The sequence below is a fragment of the Bos mutus genome, chromosome 12 (genome assembly GCF_027580195.1).
Source record: "Bos mutus isolate GX-2022 chromosome 12, NWIPB_WYAK_1.1, whole genome shotgun sequence".
NCBI classification, from domain to species: domain Eukaryota; kingdom Metazoa; phylum Chordata; class Mammalia; order Artiodactyla; family Bovidae; genus Bos; species Bos mutus.
Genome location: NC_091628.1, coordinates 52053220 through 52072108, shown reverse-complemented (window position 1 = coordinate 52072108; position 18889 = coordinate 52053220). Strand labels below are relative to the sequence as shown.

The 18889-nt window shown below is 41.8% G+C and overlaps 1 protein-coding gene and 1 long non-coding RNA gene across 12 annotated transcripts in view; one reads left to right on the top strand and one right to left on the bottom strand.

Annotated features, from left to right (window-relative positions):
* The window catches only part of MYCBP2 (MYC binding protein 2), a 270299-nt gene extending 262947 nt beyond the window's left edge, over positions 1-7352 (top strand). For 10 of the 11 annotated variants that reach the window (XM_070380616.1, XM_005891177.3, XM_070380615.1 and 7 more), the window contains 5 exons: positions 74-181; positions 1281-1490; positions 3912-4019; positions 4667-4832; positions 6807-7352. In XM_070380616.1, coding sequence (XP_070236717.1) covers positions 74-181; positions 1281-1490; positions 3912-4019; positions 4667-4832; positions 6807-6922 — 708 coding nt within the window. In that variant the 3' untranslated portion in view covers positions 6923-7352. Of the gene's footprint in view, positions 1-73; positions 182-1280; positions 1491-3911; positions 4020-4295; positions 4526-4666; positions 4833-6806 lie in introns of those variants that run through there. The other variant, XR_011466330.1, reaches the window with a different exon arrangement.
* Positions 7353-11886: 4534 nt separating this feature from the next.
* On the bottom strand, positions 11887-18865 carry LOC138990209 (uncharacterized). Its single transcript, XR_011466328.1, has 3 exons — positions 18596-18865; positions 15898-15974; positions 11887-12730 (listed from the first exon to the last, which is right to left on the bottom strand). It is a non-coding gene; the product is annotated as an uncharacterized lncRNA (long non-coding RNA).
* Positions 18866-18889: the final 24 nt, after the last annotated feature.

Below are 18889 nucleotides of genomic sequence, written 5' to 3'. Positions count from 1 at the left end.
TGAATCATCTGTCAGTTATTCATAATTATGGTTATTACATGTGGTTATATCCCTTCTCCTTTTTTCCTTTAAGCTGGACTGCAGTCATGTATTCCACTTACAGTGCTGTCGACGAGTTTTGGAAAACAGATGGCTTGGTCCAAGGATAACGTTTGGATTTATATCTTGTCCCATTTGCAAGGTATGGAAAGCATCAGAAATTACCTACTTCCTATTTATGTTCATCTCTGTCTTCATCTTTTGTCTTTCAAAATAAACACGTGGCAGCATCTCTAGGTGACCTTCCCAGTCTGCTGTGTCTCAACAGCCCCCTTCAGTTTCTACTCTGTTCACACAGGTAGTACCTAAGAATATAATAAGATCTGTATCTATTATAATACATTTCAAGACATTAATTGTCCCTGAAAAGCTAATTAAGTTAAACTATTACATCAGGAAATTGATGTAGACATTGTCGTGCATCGAAGGGCACACATCACTGCTTTCAGACCCCTCAGGGTTCAGACCACATGACAGAAGAGTGCATGACTACCCAAAAGAAGAATGAGCCTGTGGTGCCAGTAGGTGCTCACAGCTGCCATGAGAGAGTAAAACCTGGGCTTGAAGTGCCATTAGGACAGATTCCTTAGAGCGCAGGGAAAACAAGGAGAAAATTCTCCACATTGTGACACATCTCTGCAAAGGTAGTGACCAGAGTAGCAGTTATTTTGGCAGGCTAACAGTGCTTAACACAGAAGCTTGTTCACGGGTGTGCTTGCACAGGGTGTGTAGTGTGTAACATGGACTCAGCACAGCCATTGGTAAGACTGAGCCACGTTCAAAAAGACGGTAGTATTTTCTCTCCCTTTTCATTTGGTGCTTCAGAGAAAAGTCACGTTTAGGAAATGATACAGGAAAATAATAGAGAAATACTATTTGTTCATTTCTATTATGTAACCTCCCCTACCCCCAAGGAACCAAAACACACACACACACACATTTGTGGCAGCAGGGTAACCTTTCATTCCAGGAACAGCTAAGGCCGCAGGAGATATATTTCATGCTCGGAAATATGAAGCTGCTACAGTGGAATTTTCATGTTTGTGCCCCACTTTCACTGCTCTTGGGAAAATACAGGCTTGTGAGGACTGTCCAGGATTATTTTTCAATGATATTTTATTTAGGAAATGTTTTCATTATCTCCTAGCACCGTGCTTGGCACTTAGATGAACACTGTTTCTTGAATTAATAAATAAACGATTCTTTTGGGTAGAGAATGTTCTTTTTTTTTTTAATTTCAGAACAAGATAAATCATATAGTGTTAAAAGACCTGCTTGATCCAATAAAAGAGCTCTATGAGGATGTCAGAAGAAAAGCCCTGATGAGACTGGAATACGAGGGTCTGCATAAGAGCGAAGCTATCACAACTCCTGGTGTGAGATTTTACAACGACCCCGCTGGCTATGCCATGAATAGATATGCATATTATGTCTGTTACAAATGCAGAAAGGTATGCTGTTAATCATATGACCAGTTTTTAAGAACTAGAGATTACCTATGAGATTAAGAAGTTGAATTGTCAAATGACATCTAATTATTCTCATACCTTCAGTCTGAAGTTAAAAATGAAAACGTTTGGTGCTCTGCTTCAAGTAGAATTTATTTTCTTAGTTTGTTTTGGGCTTTTTTAGAAATATATATACAAATTGTTTCCAGAACATGAAATATTTCTCTGCATAATCTCTTTCCCATCAGTATTGTTTGTTGAATCCAGTTACTTCTTAAATAAACTTCTCTTGCTTGATTAACTCTTTTGACCTTTCCCTTCTAAAAATCCTTGCCTCCTCGGTTTCCAGAACAAGACTTTTCCTGGTATCTTCCTGCCTTTCTGGTCACTGCTCTTTAATTCCCTCATAGAGTTTCTTTTTATTCACCTACTCTTACATATTGTTTCCCCAGCCATCCATTCTAGCCCAGTAATACCTCTGTGCCTTTGGTGACCTGCAGACCCATGCCTTTGCCTACCTGTATTGTTCTGACCCTCCAGAATTTTTGAGATTTAGATATAAATATCCAATTGTCTACCAGACATTTAGATTTCTCACAGATACTTCTGACTGTCTCAATCTCCAGTCTGTATTAACAAAGTTGGTTCTGCCTCTCAATCTCTTCTGAGCTTTTTTCCTCTTTCCTACATCTTCAGCAACCTGAATCATTTCCTTTGGTAATTATAGGAGGAACCTTCTCTCTGGGCTCATTGTGTGGAGCCCCTAACCCCTCCACTCCATGCTCCACACTTAGAATTCCACTGGTCGGTGTTGAATCCGACCGTGGCGCTGTTCTGCTTACAACCCTGTAGCCCACCCCGCCACACACAGCAGCTCTCCAAGTCTCATCTCCCGACATGCTTCCACTTGTGCCCCATGCAGCAGATTACAGAGCAACTTGCAATTCCCCAAACTGGGCCACGTGTGCTCACTCCCTGGCACCTGCATGCCGTCCTGTAGGCCTTTCTCTCCCTGGAATGCTCTTCTCTGCCTCCTTCTCTGCATCTTACTCTCACCTGTGACCCACCCATCCACACACGCCCTGATACGTGATCAAATCTGTCTGATCACACTTCTGGATTTGGCTCAGGCTTCTCTGTAGTGTGCCCCGCCCCCTCAGTGCCACCACGCCATTCTGATGTCTTGAATACATCTATCTTAACCCTTCTTATTCTGCATCACAGTGATGTTCACATGTCTCTCTGTCCCACTTGGTAAGTTCCATGAGGATGAAGACAACTTTTTAAAATTTCTCTACCTCCAGTAGTTGGTGCTTATTAGACACCATTAATTGGAGAATGAATGAAGGAAGGAAGAAATCAATATATGAAAGATAGTCTCTCAACATAAGGAAAAGAAAATACAGATAATGAATGGCAGGCTAAATAGACGAAAGCCAGGAAGGCAAACAAATATCCACACTCGAGGAAAGACCAGTGTGTACCATTTATTTGTGAACCTTGAATTATTACAAAGAATAAAATGTTATTTCTCTGTGTTTAATGTACTGGATCTCATAAATGAATATTGTACTACCATACAGATGAGAGTCAAATGCCTTAGGAAGCCGAGCCAGGAATCTCGAAAAGTGAAACAACTGGAATAGGCCCCCAGGACAAATGAAATACTTCTGAGGCCTGATTTAGCCAGTGCACGACCATTTATAACCTCTGTATCAATGAAGCCTTGTCTTTCGACCTGTTTTCTAGTACAGATAATAACTTTCTATTGACTCATTTATACAGAATTATGGATACAGTTTCTTTGGCTATGAGACATGTTATATATGCAGAATGCCCCAATTATAATTTGTTGAATTTATTTTGTGCCCAAAGCAAATACAGATAAATTACCCATTGTGGTAATTTCATATATTCAAGTATCTGTATTAGATACTGTTGAGTTCCTGCATACAGTGTAGCTCTGTGAGTATGAGCAGTGTTCTGAATGGAATATCTAATATTTATTTTAGGCATATTTTTAGAGGAGTAGATGGGAATATGGTATTTAATATGTCAAAAAGGAAAAACTATTCAAACTTTGCCTTGGAAAAGCATAGTTTCTCTTTACTACTTAATATCCTGTTCTTGATATTTATTTGGAATACTATCCATTCTTTTGTTATTTTGCTATCACAGTTCAGTCTTTGAACTTCCTACTGTAAGCATGAATCCATTCCAGAATTGCAGAAACCATATTTCTTGTCCTGATCTGTTTCTTACAGCGGCATCCTGTATACATTCCGCTTGGCATTGCAAGGGAATGTCTAACAGACAATAATATTTCCAGAGGCCTCTCGATTTCACTTCCACTGCAGCCACACTGAACCTCCCATGGCAGAGTTCTCTGTTTGCTGCTGTAATCTAAGTCTCTTCCCTCCTTAGGCATATTTTGGTGGTGAAGCTCGCTGCGATGCTGAGGCTGGACAAGGGGATGATTATGATCCTAGAGAACTCATTTGTGGTGCCTGTTCTGATGTGTCCAGGGCTCAGGTGGGAGAACATTTTATTAGAAGGAACAGTTTAGAAATGTTAAACATCTGTTTTTTTAGACTACTAGTATAATATCATGGGGATGGTATAATAGGCTTCTTCCCCAGTATTTTCTGCGATTTATAGGGCAGAGTATAATTTTCCAGATCATCTTGTATATATTATCTCTTTTGGATGCTGTTGGTATTTGCATTTTATAATTTTGTGTCCCATAAAATAATCACCATGTATCAACAAGTAATAAATTTTACTTATTTCGTTTTCTTAAACCTGCAGGCACACTTTTAGGATTTTCTCCATTTCAATGAAATCTTAACAGTACATCTCTGAGAATGAGAGATAAAAGAAATATTAATAAGTTTTCAATTTTGTTGACCAAGAAGCATTCACAGAGAAATTATATGGATAGCTTATTAAATAAGTTGTTTATTATGGAGCTGGGATTTAAACTTGGGACTTCGTCCAAACCTTTTGGGCCAAGCCACACATTTATTCAGTGTTTTAATGTATGTATCATCAAGTTTTCAATCAGTTTTGAGAGCTATGTATACTCTCAAAGCATGAATTACTGAGCTATGTATATGATTATATTAAGTATAGTTGAAATAGACTCACCATAGTCTTGTATTTATTTTCTTTCGCTGTAGATGTGTCCAAAACATGGCACAGACTTTTTGGAGTATAAGTGTCGCTACTGCTGCTCAGTAGCTGTCTTTTTCTGTTTCGGAACAACACATTTTTGTAATGCTTGTCATGATGATTTTCAGAGAATGACTAGCATTCCTAAGGAAGAACTTCCACACTGTCCTGCAGGTATGCTTTCAATATTTATAAATACGATTATGATGTACATGGTCTCTAGTTTTATTTCATGATCCCATGAGAACACTTTGTTTCAAGTGGTAGAAATCCAGTTCAAACTGTCCTAAACAAAGGGATTCCTCAGCCCTTGTAAGCTTCCGGCTTTCTGAGTGAAGTAGAAAGATGACCATCAGGAGCGAGGGGCTCAGAGCGTGGGGACTGAGAAGGAAGTCAGCTAAGGATTAGTAGAAGGATTGCTGCTCAGTACTAAAGTGCCGTGAGAGGTTTGAAATTATTAATTGATAATAGAACCATTTAAAAGGATTTTGGTGGGGGTGGGGGGAGTCACACATCTGCCTTTATTGTGAGCAGCTATGAATTTTTTTTTGTTTTTAAATGAAGTCTGGAATCAGCACCATAAAGTGGACAAGTGATTTAATCTAGAATGGCTGGGAATCGGCAGCATAGTGAGCATCAGAGAGCCAAGGGAATTAAAGAAGCCAATGAGAATACAGGGGAAATGATGGTCTTTGGAGGTCAGGCTGAGAGAAAATGAATGTGAAACCAAAAGGAGACTGAAAACGTCAGAAGAGGTCTGGAGGCTAGTGATCACAGTAAGGTGGAATATCAGGCTGAACAGAAGTGAGAGCAGTGGAAGGGGAGATAAAATGTGAACATAGAGGAGACAGATCTAAACCTAGTCAAAATGCACACAAACACGCACACACCACATACACCAGTATATAGTGTTGTTAAAGCTGGGGAAGGAGACACACACTTGCATCCATTGCTTACCAGCATGCAAATGGCAGAACCCTGAGGTCCCTTTCAAAGTTGCAAATTTATCTACCCTTCAGTGATCCCACTTCTGGGGATACACCTACATATGTGAGAAAAATACTGAAGAGCAGATATACAGGGTTATTCATCACATCCTTGTTTATAATAATACAAATCTGTAAACAATGCAGGTATCCCATAAGAGGTTGGTTAAATGCTAGTTACTGTGCTCTATTAAAAAATGAAAGGGATTGAGGATGGAGTTTCTATGTACTAAAATGAAAAGATCTGTAGGAGATGCTATTAAATGAAAAGTCAGAGCAATGTGCACAGGATGCTGCCTTTTGTAAGAAGGAGGGAAATGGAAAGGTATATTCTATTTGCATTTAAAAAGCACTGGAAAAATTCATAAACTAATAAGATTGATTATTGCGGGAAATAGGAAAAATTGGCTGAAAATGGGGCAAAAGTGACTTCTTTTTGCGTGTAATTTTTTAAGTATTTTTATTTTTAAACCATGTGAAATATATTATCTATTCCAAAACAAAGATAATAAGATAAGTAGGGTTTGTTTGGGTTTTTTTTAGTATGGCTACTCTGCTGTTTGCTTGTGTCAAATAAAGATTGTAACTGTTCTCCCTCTAAAAACTTCTTTTTTTTTTTTTACAGTAGAAGTACTTTATGACTTTGAAAGAAGCAGGATGAGAATAATGTGAGACTAGAGTGTTGAGTATAATGGTCATGATAAGCAGGAGAGGGAGTGTTGAGCTAAGGTCAGCGAAAGAAGGGTGTGAAAAGGGGACGGTGTTGTATGGACAAGGACAAGAGTCCAGATTAAGAAGTTGAAGAAGAGAATCCCTCTGTCTGTCCATTCCTCTCTAGAAAATTTATTGACTGCCTTGTTGGTACCAGGGTACTTACTCTTCACAGCACTTGTGAGTTAGGTATTGATGAGGGCCTAGGAGTCAGAAAAGTTACGTTAATTTGCCACCGTTTCCTTATCGGTAAAATGGGGTATTTTCTGCCTCTGTGTCTCTTAGAGAACTGAGTAGATTGCTATATTAGACAGCGCCTCAACAGTACGCACACAAACCTCTGCAGGTGTTTTTACTTTCATTTTGATTTTAATTTTTTTTTTACCATCACATTAGATTTGTGTGTGTGTGTTTTAATTATATTCTTTTGCCTCCTTCATAATGTATACAGGTCCCAAAGGCAAACAGTTAGAAGGAACTGAATGTCCTCTCCATGTTGTTCATCCTCCCACTGGAGAAGAGTTTGCTCTGGGTTGTGGAGTGTGCAGAAATGCTCACACTTTTTAGAACACTCAGATTCCTTTGTCTACAGAGAGAGAAGTTGCCTTCATCTCCCAAGCGGATGTGGTGAAGTTTAAACTCTGCTCAGGATAAGGACGGGACCATTTTTACATCCATAAAAATGAACCATTCACAGTGCAAGACGGATGCCAAATACCATGTACATAATTCTTGCTATGGAAAGTTTCCCCATTGTTTCAGTTTATCTTCTTTTTGAACCAAGACATCAAACTTGTGAGGTGTTTGCATGTGGCCATTATCGTCACTGGCCTGTGAAGCATTGGACATTTATAGATAATTGATATCAAAGAATTGCCATGCCCGTGGACTAAGAATGATGCTGGCTTTCAAGCAAAAAAAAGAAAAATAATCATTGTTTATTGTATACTGCCTTTTTTGTAATCCTGTACAATTGCATCACGGGTGGGGATAAAAAGAGGAATATTCTGTTTTATTTCCTAGACTGTTATTTAAAAAAAAAAAAAATTGTGTTAGGATGGCATATAAATGTAATAAGTATCACTGTATATAAAGATATCAATGTTTGTCCTGTATAAGAATTACTAAATTTACAAATGCAGTTTCATTTAAACTTCTAGGTTAAGTTTGAGCCTGAAATTTTAATGAAGTGCAATACTGAGTGTGCCTCATTATCTCGCAGCTGTAAACATATTGGAATGTACATGTCAATAAACCACTGTACATTTTTATACAGTGATAAAGTCTAACAAGTGTGTATAGAGTTGACTTGGGAACTGTAACTGTAAGTCACTTCAGTCGTGTCTGACTCTGTGCAACCCCATAGACGGCAGCCCACCAGGCTCCCCCCTCCCTGGGATTCTCAAGGCAAGAACACTGGAGTGGGTTGCCATTTCCTTCTCCAATGCATGAAAGTGAAAAGTGAAAGTGAAGTTGCTCAGTCGCGTCGGACTCAGCGACCCCATGGACTGCAGCCTACCAGGCTCCTCCGTCCATGGTATTTTCCAGGCAAGAGTACTGGAGTGGGGTGCCAAGACAGTCTAAATACCTAAGGTCTAAAACCTCTATCCAGTTTTCCTTGGAAAGGAATTTACTAACATAGCACAAATCATAACTTTCATAACTTTTAGGGAAAATAAAGAGTAGTAATGAAGTACAGTGCTGGAATCTTAACACTGGAGGGAGAGATGGATGGATAGATAAATAGATATAAATGGACATATGCCAGAGATAGAAGAAAACATTTAGGAAATTGACCAACCCCACTTTCTTAACCAGTATCTTTTTTGAACTTTTGTAACATGACCAACAAAATCACTAGTCTTTATTTATTACAGACTGTGTGTTTTGGTAGATCATTTTTTACAGTTAAATCAGATTATATTTATTTTATGAGACCAACAAAAGTTTTGATCAGTTTTGTTCTAAATTCCCGCTGTTGAAAATATATAATTTATCAGCATCCATTATTTTAATGCCATTTGTTAAACATTCATGAGAAATTTTAAATAATCTTTGCTTTGAGGGAACTTAAAATATAAAGAAAAGATCAAGTCTGAGCACAGATAACTAATCAGAGAATCTTGTAATAAATCACATAAAAATTTCCAAGACAAATGCTTCAGGGTTTGGGAAAGATTGTTGGTGGTGGTATTTTGTTTTTGTTATTTTTGTTGTTGGGAGTGGGGTTAGCTAAGAGGCCCTTTAAGCTGCCTCTTGAAAAACAAATAGCATTTCAAAGGCGGAGATGTAGAGAAAGGCCTGAGGAAAAAAGTAGGTGCACAGAAAATTCTAGAATGTGATAGAACAGTGTGAGTAGTCAAACTTTCCTGGTGTTGAAAACCTTACTGCAAAAAAAAAAAAAACTAAAGATCACAAAAACTGAAAGTAAGAGTCGCTCAGTCCTGTCTGACTCTGCGACCCCAGGGACTGTACAGACCATGGAATTCTCCAGGCCAGAATACTGGAGTGGGTAGGCCTTCCCTTCTCCAGGGGAGCTTCCCAACCCAGGGATCAAACCCAGGCGTCTCACAAAGACTGATGTGATGCAGTTCATGCAGGGAGGGGCTTGCTGAGCCAGAATGAACTTTGAAACGGTACAAAATTCCCCTTTCATTTAAATAAGGTACATCTGAACCATCCCTGAAAAAGTAATGACAATACTTCCTTTCAAATCCCTCAGGAGAAGGACATTATGCAGACTTCCTTTGTATTAGTGACAGTGCCCCAGAGTTGCAAGCCATGTTTAATTGCCCAGTGTGTTCAAAAGTGAGGGGAGTAATTTGTTGTTACTGAGGGCATTTCTGGTGGTCCCAAGTCAAACCAAAAGGGTTGCAGGCAGGACTTGTTCAATTTCAACTTTCAGAATACTTTGGATTAATCATTCTGGAAGAAACCCTGATACCTGAAACAGAAAAGGGTGCTGAATGTATTCACATGTTAATAAGCCCTCCCAGTTTGTCTTTGACAAAGGGCTAGATGGGACTCTTTCCCTAAATTCAAAAAGATTCCAGAACCTTCAGGGCAACACAGCCGTTTTCTTGAAGAGTCATTCTGCCCTGATGATGTTGGGCAACAGATATCAGGAAGGGACGGTGACACTGCTCCCAGACAGCCCCTCAGCCTGGCTTCCACCTCAGCAAAGCTCTGCCTCTCCCTCCTTTCCCAGCCCTGCCTTCCACAGTACTCCTGTCCCACGCCCAGGCCTGTGGGAGGATTCTGAGGGCACAGGCTCAGGACTGGCTTTCAGAGTTTCCAGAAATCACAAAGTAGGTCAGAGACAGAAGCAATTCCTGGGTTCACCCCAGAAAACCAGATGTGATGAGGCTGCGGTGAACACATCTGACTTCAACTCATCAGCCACAGGAATGAAACTTAAGAATGCCACACAGATAGGAGGCGCCACAGACGCTTGAGAACTGTGATCTGTATAAGTAGGAAGAAAGAAGGAAAACTGTGGAACTGGCTTGACTGGTGTGAGCCGTCTCAAGTGAATAATGCTGTTGATAGCAGGGATAAAAACAGCAAAGCCCTGAAAATTCTCTCAGTGACTCCAGTTTCTCTCTGTTTTTGAGGAAACTATTTTTAGTCATATTCCAAACGTCTCAAAACCAGAAAAGTATTTTATGAGTAAGTACGTTCTGACTAAGCACAGAAGGCCAATGGCTCGGGCATACACGTGGCTCAAGCGTACTGTGCACCAAGGTTGCAGATGCTGTGCACGGAACACACCAGGCAGGAAACAGCAGAATCATGAGAGCAAGTGTTGGAGATTCTGGAAATAAGCTCTTTTTCTGTTATATTTTCAGACCTGGAAAAAGCCAGTTTTCTTAAGCAGCTTTCTGGCCAGTCTGTTTAGGTCTAAAAATTCCTTATTCCATCAGTAAGCATTTTTGAAAAATATATGCAGTTGTCTGTTAACTTTTCACATACAGTGATTACTTATTCACCTTCTTTTTCAGCTTTTCCCAGCCCGACATCTCTCTCTGGCCTCTCTGGCACTGAATTCCACCATTGCCTAGTCACACGTGTTTCTGACGGTGGTGGTATGATGGAAAAGTACCACTCCTTTTCCTGAGAACTGCCAGCAGTACAACCGAAGTCAGAGGACTTGGGTTCAAGTCTCGAGTCAGCCTCGGTTTTGACTGTGTCACCTTAAGTCAGTCACTAATTCCTTTTGGTCACAGCTTCTTAGAAGTAATAATATCTAAGTCAGTTGAGCAAGCGTTCACAAAAGTGCTTTAACCCACACAAAGTATTATTCGAAAGTGAAGAGCAAAGAAGAACATTTATTCAACACCTCCTCAACAGCAGGCACTAAATTCTAAGCATTTTATTTAATCCTTCCAGCAACTCCATTGCTTCCCCCAAAACAGCTGCTAAGCAGACAACTGAGTAAGTAAAACGTTAATCTCATTTCAGCAGATGGTTTTAATCTCATTTCAGCGGCTTAAAGAAGTTAAAGAACTTGCATTCCGTTTCAGCTAATCTAATACAGATTTGGCTGGAGAAAAACCTGAGAGGTGAATCCAGATCTTACTGTTTTGTTGTTGTTCAGTCGTTAAGTCATGTCCAACTCTCTGCGACCCCATGGACTGCAGCAAGCCAGGCTCGCCTGTCTTCCACTGTCTCTGGAGTTTGCTCAAACCCCAAATCCTTCTACCCCATCATGCTATTACTATAACATTATCAACTGGTCTGATGAAAAGAAGTAATATGAAGTGGTAACTGGAAACCAGTAAAATGGGCAAGAGTCAAAAGGGAACAAAACAGGCTTTGCCTCCAGGACGGTGCAAGGTAGGTCTGGAAGGACGCGGCTCCCATCTTCTGGGATGTGGGGGTGTTTCGGGGGAGGGGTCAGCCAACAGCCTGCACCTGCCCCTCCTAGGAGATCCACTGCAGCACAGCATTTGGTCCAGAGCCACCCTCTTCCCCTGCAGCCCTGGCCAGTGAAAGACAGAACACGGCAGGGTACAGGGCCAGGCCATTTCTGCCCAAAGAATCGCTCTTTTCTGGGCCATCTTTTTTTTTTTTTAATTTATTTGACTGTGCTAGGTCTTGGTTGCAGCACTTGGGCCCTTTGTTGCTGCAAGCAGGCTTTCTCTAGCTGCAGCAAGCGGGGGCTACTCTCAGGGCAGGTAGGCTCAGTAGCTGTGGCGCACGGGCTTAGTTGCCCCACAGCAGGTGGGATCCTAGTTCCTGGATCAGGGATCAAACCTGTGTGGGCAGGCGGATTCTTAACCACTGGACCACCAGGGAAGTCCCTTTCCTGGGCCATCTGTATACCAGCACTTGGGCTAGCCTAGCGGAGGGAGATTCCTACAGCCCTGCTGTAGTCAGAGGCTTTTCCTGCCCCATACTCCTCCCTGTCCTTTCATAGATGCCAAACCTGCACGACAGTCTGAAAGCTCTCCCTGCCCCCTCGGGCTCCCCCACCCCTTGCTCTGTCATAGGCACCCCCCCACACACACACACAGATTTCTTGCCCTTGTAATGTTATCTTGGCATCCGCCTCCTAGAGGACTTCGCTGACTGACACAGAAGGATAATATATTTTAAATGATTTATGGCTGCTTCACTTCACAAATGACATAAGGTAACAGAAAAAAATGTATAGATTATAACAGAGATACTGGATGGAGTCACACTGAAGAAAGATTATGAAAGAAAATCAAAGCCAAGACTAGAGTATGGAGAAGGCCATGGCACCCCACTCCAGTACTCTTGCCTGGAAAATCCCATGGATGGAGGAGGCTGGTGGGCTGCAGTCCATGGGGTCGGGAAGAGTCAGACATGACTGAGCGACTTCACTTTCACTTTTCACTTTCCTGCATTGGAGAAGGAAATGGCAACCCACTCCAGTGTTCTTGCCTGGAGAATCCCAGGGACGGGGGAGCCTGGTGGGCTGCCGTCTATGGGGTCGCAGAGTTGGACACGACTGAAGCGACTTAGCAGCAGCAGCAGCAGAAGCAGCAGTAAGTAACCATGCAGTCTTCCATCGTTGCTTGAGAGAAGGCCATCAACTGCATAGTACATTTGTTAGCTAACGAAGCAGGACAAGAAACATGTCCAGTCACTACTTACAATGTCCATTTCCTCAAAAAGAGTGAGGATGGATAAGTTTTGACAAGCATAAGTGAAAAATGTATTTCAGGGAGAGAGTGTGGTGACAGCTAAGGTGTTGATGTGTTCCTTGAAGAGGAAGTAAGCTGTTTTGCTTCATTAAGTCATTTAATAAATAGCTGAGCACCTGTTCTATATCCACACTTGACAGGACATGCTCACGAGGCTGTGTTCCCACTTGCTTGGTTACCATGACTTACACGTAGAGAGTGCCTGGTAAGTGAAACGTACAAGTTAGTTAATATGTGCAGTGCTGTGCCAGCTCCTACGGACAAGAGAGTTGCATAACACAAATAGAGAACATGTGAGTAACACAACATTATTACAAACTGTAATCAAAGTTTGCTAATAATAAGAGAGAACATTTGTTGAAGGCTTACAGTGGCCAATCACTGTGCAATGCTTGGGTGTGGTGGACAGAATCTGCTTCAGCTTTGTCGCTCAGTTGTGTCCGACTCTGTCAAAGCTCAGGGCTGCTGGTATGATCTGGATCCTCTGGTTCATAATCAAACTCACCTATGAAAGCCCTCTGGTCACTTTCTCATTCACCTCTTAGAATTCTTCCTCCCCTGCAATGTATTTCTTCCCATCTACTGCCCATGACAGGTTTATTATATATGCAACATGGCTGAAGTCCAGGATGCTACACTGAAGTCCTGTCTTGTCATGTTCTTTAACTCTTCGAAGAAATATATATTGAGCAAGGAACTCTTCCAGGAGCCTAGAATCTGCAAGCCAGCCAGACTAAGACTCACGGTGCTTATTATATCCGAGTGGGACATTACACAACAGACATGCAAAACATAATATGCTAGGAGGTGATATGTGCTGTGAAAAAGGCAAAGGAGGTCAAGGGGGCTCCAGAGTGTTGTTTTCCCTGTTTTGTCCTGGTTTTATTTATTTTTTGGTTTTGGTAGTTCATTGTTGAATTTGATTAACTAATATTTCTTTCTGAATTTTTTTTACTTATAAGAGAAACGGCGCTTCAGTTTTCCTTTCTTTTCCATATTTGGTTTGGGAATCATGAATATACTAGCTTCATAAAATGACCTGGGCAGCTTTCCCTCTTTATCCTTTATCTCAGACAGCTTGCAGAAGGACTAACTCTTCTTGGAAGTCTGGTAGGGCTCACGTGTAATTCCATCTGTGTGTGTATGCGTGCTCAGTTGTTCAGTTCTGTCTGACTCTTTGTGACCCCATGGACTGTAGCCTGCTAGGCTCCTCTGTCTGTGGGATTTCCCAGGCAAGAATACTGGAATCTAGTTATTTGGGAGGGAAGGGCTTTGCTAATTACATCAATGTTTATTGATCTATTCAAGTTCTCTACTTCTTCCTGTCAATTTTGGCATTTTATATTTTTCTAGACTTTGTTTCATCTAGGCTTTCTATTTTATTATCTAATAATTATTTACAACATACTTTATTATTTTGAATACCTATAGTGGTTACCGGAGAAGGCAATGGTACCCCACTCCAGTACTCTTGCCTGGAAAATCCCATGGACGGAGGAGCCTGGTGGGCTGCAGTCTATGGGGTCGCTGAGAGTCGGACTCGACTGAGCAACTTCACTTTCACTTTTCACTTTCATGCATTGGAGAAGGAAATGGCAACCCACTCCAGTGTTCTTGCCTGGAGAATCCCAGGGACGGGGAGCCTGGTGGGCTGCCGTCTATGGGGTCGCATAGAGTCGGACACGACTGAAGTGACTTAGCAGTAGCAGTAGCATAGTGGTTACATTAATATGTGTTCCCCCTTTAAAAAATCCCGTATTTTGTTAATTTGCAACATTTTCTTAATCAATCTGACTAGAGTTGATCTACCTTATTAACTTTTATTTGAACTAGTTTTTGTTTTTGATAATCTCTGTTGTTCAGTTGCTCGGTCATATTCAACTCTTTGTGACCCCATGGATGGCAGCATGCCAGGCTTCCTTGTCCTTCACCAGCTCCTGGAGTTTGGTCAAACTCACGTCCATTGAGTCAGTGGTGCCATCCAACCGTCTCATCCTCTGTCACCCCTTTCTCCTCCTGCCTTCAATCTTTCCCAGCATCTGGGTCTCTTTCAATGAGTTGGTTCTTCACATCAGGTGGCCAAAGTATTGGAGCTACAGCTTTAGCATCAGTCCTTCGGTGAATATTCAGGGTTGATTTCCATTAGGGTTGACTAGCTTGATCTCTTTGCAGTCCAAGGGATTTTCAAGAGTCTTCTCGAGCACCACAGTTCAAAAGCATCAATTCTTCAGCACTCAGCTTTCTTTATGGTCCAACTTTCACATCTGTACACGACTACTGGAAAAGCTACAGCTTTGACTACGGGGATCTTTGTCAGCAAAATGATGATTCTGCTTTTTAATACGCCATCTAGGTTTGTCACAGCTTTCTTCCTTATTTTTTCCCTATCTTGTCTTTATTAATTTCTCTTCCAGTTATCTACTACAGTATGACAAACCACTCATTACTTACTGACTGAAACAAGTGTTTATTATTGTCTGTTGGCGTTCGCTAAGTGTTGCCCTGATCTTGGGTGGCCTTGGCCTGCAACAGCTTGGAGTGGGGCCTGGGTTCTCAGCCAGAGATTGAGGTCGGGTCATGGTGGTGAAAGCAGCAGGCCCTAGCCACTAGACCAGTGGTCAGTGAAGAAAAGAATTTCCACAAAGACAGAAAGTAGTGAAGCAAGTAAAGTATTCATTTGGAGAAAAAGAGTACAGTACGTGTGGATAGGCACACGGGCAGATTCAGAGGGAGAGTCCCCAACCTGTGCCCTCGTGGTAGATTGAATCACTTTTATAGGGTATTTCTTCCTGGTTTCCTTTGGCCAGTCATTTTGATTTGCTGGGTCCACAGTCCATATTTAGTGTATCTCAGGATCCTCCCACGTGTGTACAGGCATCTCTTAGCTAAACTAGATTCTACCAAAGAGGCTGTGGTAGCCTGGCATTAGTTAGCACCACTCCCCTTTAACCTCCAAGGTGTCTTTCTGTGCATGTATGATTGGGGAGGTCTCCTGACTTCGGAAAGGAGAAGTATGTGATCTGAGCAGGGCCCAGCCTCCTCCCTTAATTGCCCTGCTATTCTTGTGGAGTTTCAGTCGATAGAGAATGAATCTCCAATGGCTTTACCCCAGGGAGGCCCATCTTCCTCCTGCCTCAGCCCCATGAAGCTTTGTTTTCTTCTGTTTTGGTGACTAGTTCTTCTAGCACACTGACCGAAGAATAAGCATTGACTTGGAGGTATTGATTTTGAAGACAGAGTTGAGGCAATTAGAAAGCCTTCAGTACAGAAAAATAAAAATAAAATAGAGGGAAAGTTAGGAAATAAAGAGATATGAGAGGCAAACCTCCATGCAGAAAAATCCCAAATAATTTATGTAGATAGTCTCACCTCAGGAGATGGAACATAACTTTCTCCAACCTTTCAGTGTGAGGTGAACCCAGAGACTTCCTCCCAATAAGGATAGTCTGGAAAGGGAGAAAAAAAAAATTTACATTTCTTGACTTAAAAAAAAAAAGCACAATGTGAAAGTTGCAAGTTAAGCTTCATTTGGGGGAAAATGAGGACTGCAGCCTAGGAGACAACACCTCAGATAGCTCTGAGAAACTGCTCCAAAGAGGTACAGGAGAAGGTCAGTATATATGTGATTTTGGTGAAGGAAGAGTACATGCAATCAAGCACATATTTTTTCCAGAAGGTTTCTGCTAGTTTGGTGAAGCTTTCTGCTAGTCACAAGGAACAGCCATCACCATGAAAGATTTTAGTGCTGTTCTAGATATGAGGGGGCTTTCCCAGTGGTAAAGAATCTGCCTGCCAATGCAGAAGATATAAGAACTGTAGGTTCAATCCCTGGGTTGGGAAGATCCTCTGGAGGAGGGCATGGCATCCCACTCCAATATTCTTGCCTGGAGTATCCCATGGACAGAGGAGCCTGGCAGGCTACAGTCCATAGGGTATCAAAGAGTCAGACATGACTGAAGTGACTTCACACGCATGTACATTAGATATAAGGAGGTATAAGAACTGGGCTCATAAAATCAGTTCCTGAAAATATCTGAAGACCTGTTATGCCAGATTTCCCCCAGAGCACAGAGTGCCTGATTTCTACTCTCCACCCTGAACTCATTTCAGAGGGTCTTGAAAATCAGCAGCTGCAGTAGCACATGATTTAATCCTGGTGGAGACAGATGGCAAATGCCAGTTTGTAGTTGATACATTAGAGCATCTTGACCTCAAACTCTGATGAATGTTAGCATCAATAGAGAGAAATCCTTTGACAGTATGTACCCTTGATATGATATGATGACAGTGATACTTTATTCATGTGTGTCCTTCCTCTGAAACACTCATAACCTCAGTCTGACCATGAATGAGAAAACAAGAGACAGACCCCAGTTGAGGAACATTCTACAAAATTCTGGAACAGTGCTCCTAAAAACTGTGAAGGTCATCGAAACAAAGAATTATAAGATGGTATTGAAAGAACTACTCAACATAACCTAACCTATCCTGATCATCCCAGCAGATGGGATACACTATCTGCAGAGAATTTAAAAACAATAATAAATCTGACTCAACGTTGGTTTGTTTTTCATTATCACATGTACCAACAATCCTAAACTGAGTTGGTAACAAAATATTCTTCCTTGCTGAACCACATTACTCAACAGCCACCCTCTCCCTTCCCCAGACAGTGTCACCGATCTTGAAAAACAGAACTGAAAAATTTAAGTATTGACTAATTTTTTATTTATGGCTGTGCTGGGTCTTCGTTGTGCACAGGATTTTCTCTAGTAGCAGCAAGTGAGGGCCACCCTCTAGCTGTGGTGTGAGGGCCTCTTATTGCAGAGGTTTCTCTTGTTGTGGAGCACAGGCTCTCAGGTGCACCCCTGGTTTCAGAAGTTGGAGACTAGAGCACAGGCTCAATAACTGTGGCACAAGGGCTTAGCTGCTCTGCAGCACGCGGGATCTTCCCAGAACAGGGCTTGTACCTGTGTCTCCCGCAATGGCAGGAAGATTCTTCACCACTGAGGCACCAGGGAAGCCCTCGACTGGTTTTAAAATAAGCACAAGTTGCTTTTTTCAAAAAGGGAAAATAAAATCTTTAACATAACAGTAACAGGGAAGGAAAGGAAGCATTAGATATTGGTAAAGTGAGCCAAGGTCCCACGCTTGTCTTTAGGGAGAGAAGAGACTGTCATGAGGCTTTAAAAGGGGACTACAATTGGAGAATGAACGTTTTAATGAGATACAGTGTTTACTAGTTATGTTGACTGACCTGGTTTAATGTGTTTTGCTGATCATTTATTCTGTTAACATAAGTTTAAATAAATATGCCTGTATTTGACTTGTGTTTCTTCTTGTAATTATTATCATTGCCCTTCTTCCTCTTGTCCTTCATCATCCAGTCAAGGAGGAACCTAAAAAATGTTGCAGCGCAGGTCCAGCTACATTATTTTGTTGCTAGACTTTGTTCCCTTTGACTTTTAATCTGATAGCCAGGCCTTACCAGAAAACAGTGGCATTTTCCCACAGTGACTCTTACTGTACTTTTACGCACGCCTTCCTAGCTCAAGTTTGGGGGGAGTAGAAGACTGCTGGGATGCCTGGGTTTCACTGTCTTCCAGTCTCTTACACCGGGCAGATCTTTGACAAGACATCTATGATGAAAAATTATTTTTGAGGGAGGTGGGGATGGTGCATGATTCAAGTTAAGATTTTGCACCTAAGGATAGTTTAAGAAAATCCAGTATCCCCAAATCCAAACTTTGAAAACAAGCTAACCAGGTAGCAGTTACACACAAAGATGCCTCTACTTACAAAAGCCTTCACCGGAGTTTTCTTTTATCTGTCATCTACTCCCTTACACTGTTCTCATTGTGTTTCAGAAAGCTATTTACAAATTTCACGAGTCTGTCTACTTTATAAAGGCGATTTTTAAAATTATCACCTGTCATCCCAGCGTTAACAGTGTCACCATTCTGCTTTAATTCCCCGCCATATAACACCTTACGTATACAGGATGCACATTATTACAGTATACCAATCATGGTCTATTTGGTGTGTATTGTTACAAGCTGTGTTTTACCTTCTCCCTTGACGTGAGCGGGCGTGGCTATCGGAGGCCCCGCCTCCCACGCGGAGGTGTGTCCGCTGCCGCAGCCACTGTTTATCGGTCTGCCCGAACCAGCTGCAACCCGCCCCAGGGACTCTCCTTTCTTGTAGCTGCTCCGCCTCTCTAAACTTTCCACCCCGGAGACTCTTAGGCATCTAGCTGGCTCCAGCCCTCTCAGGTTCGGCTTCAAGACGAAAAAAGAAACAAAACCCTAAAAGCCGCAGTCACGTTTCGGGGAGGAACGCTGCCGACACTCCCCGGGGAACC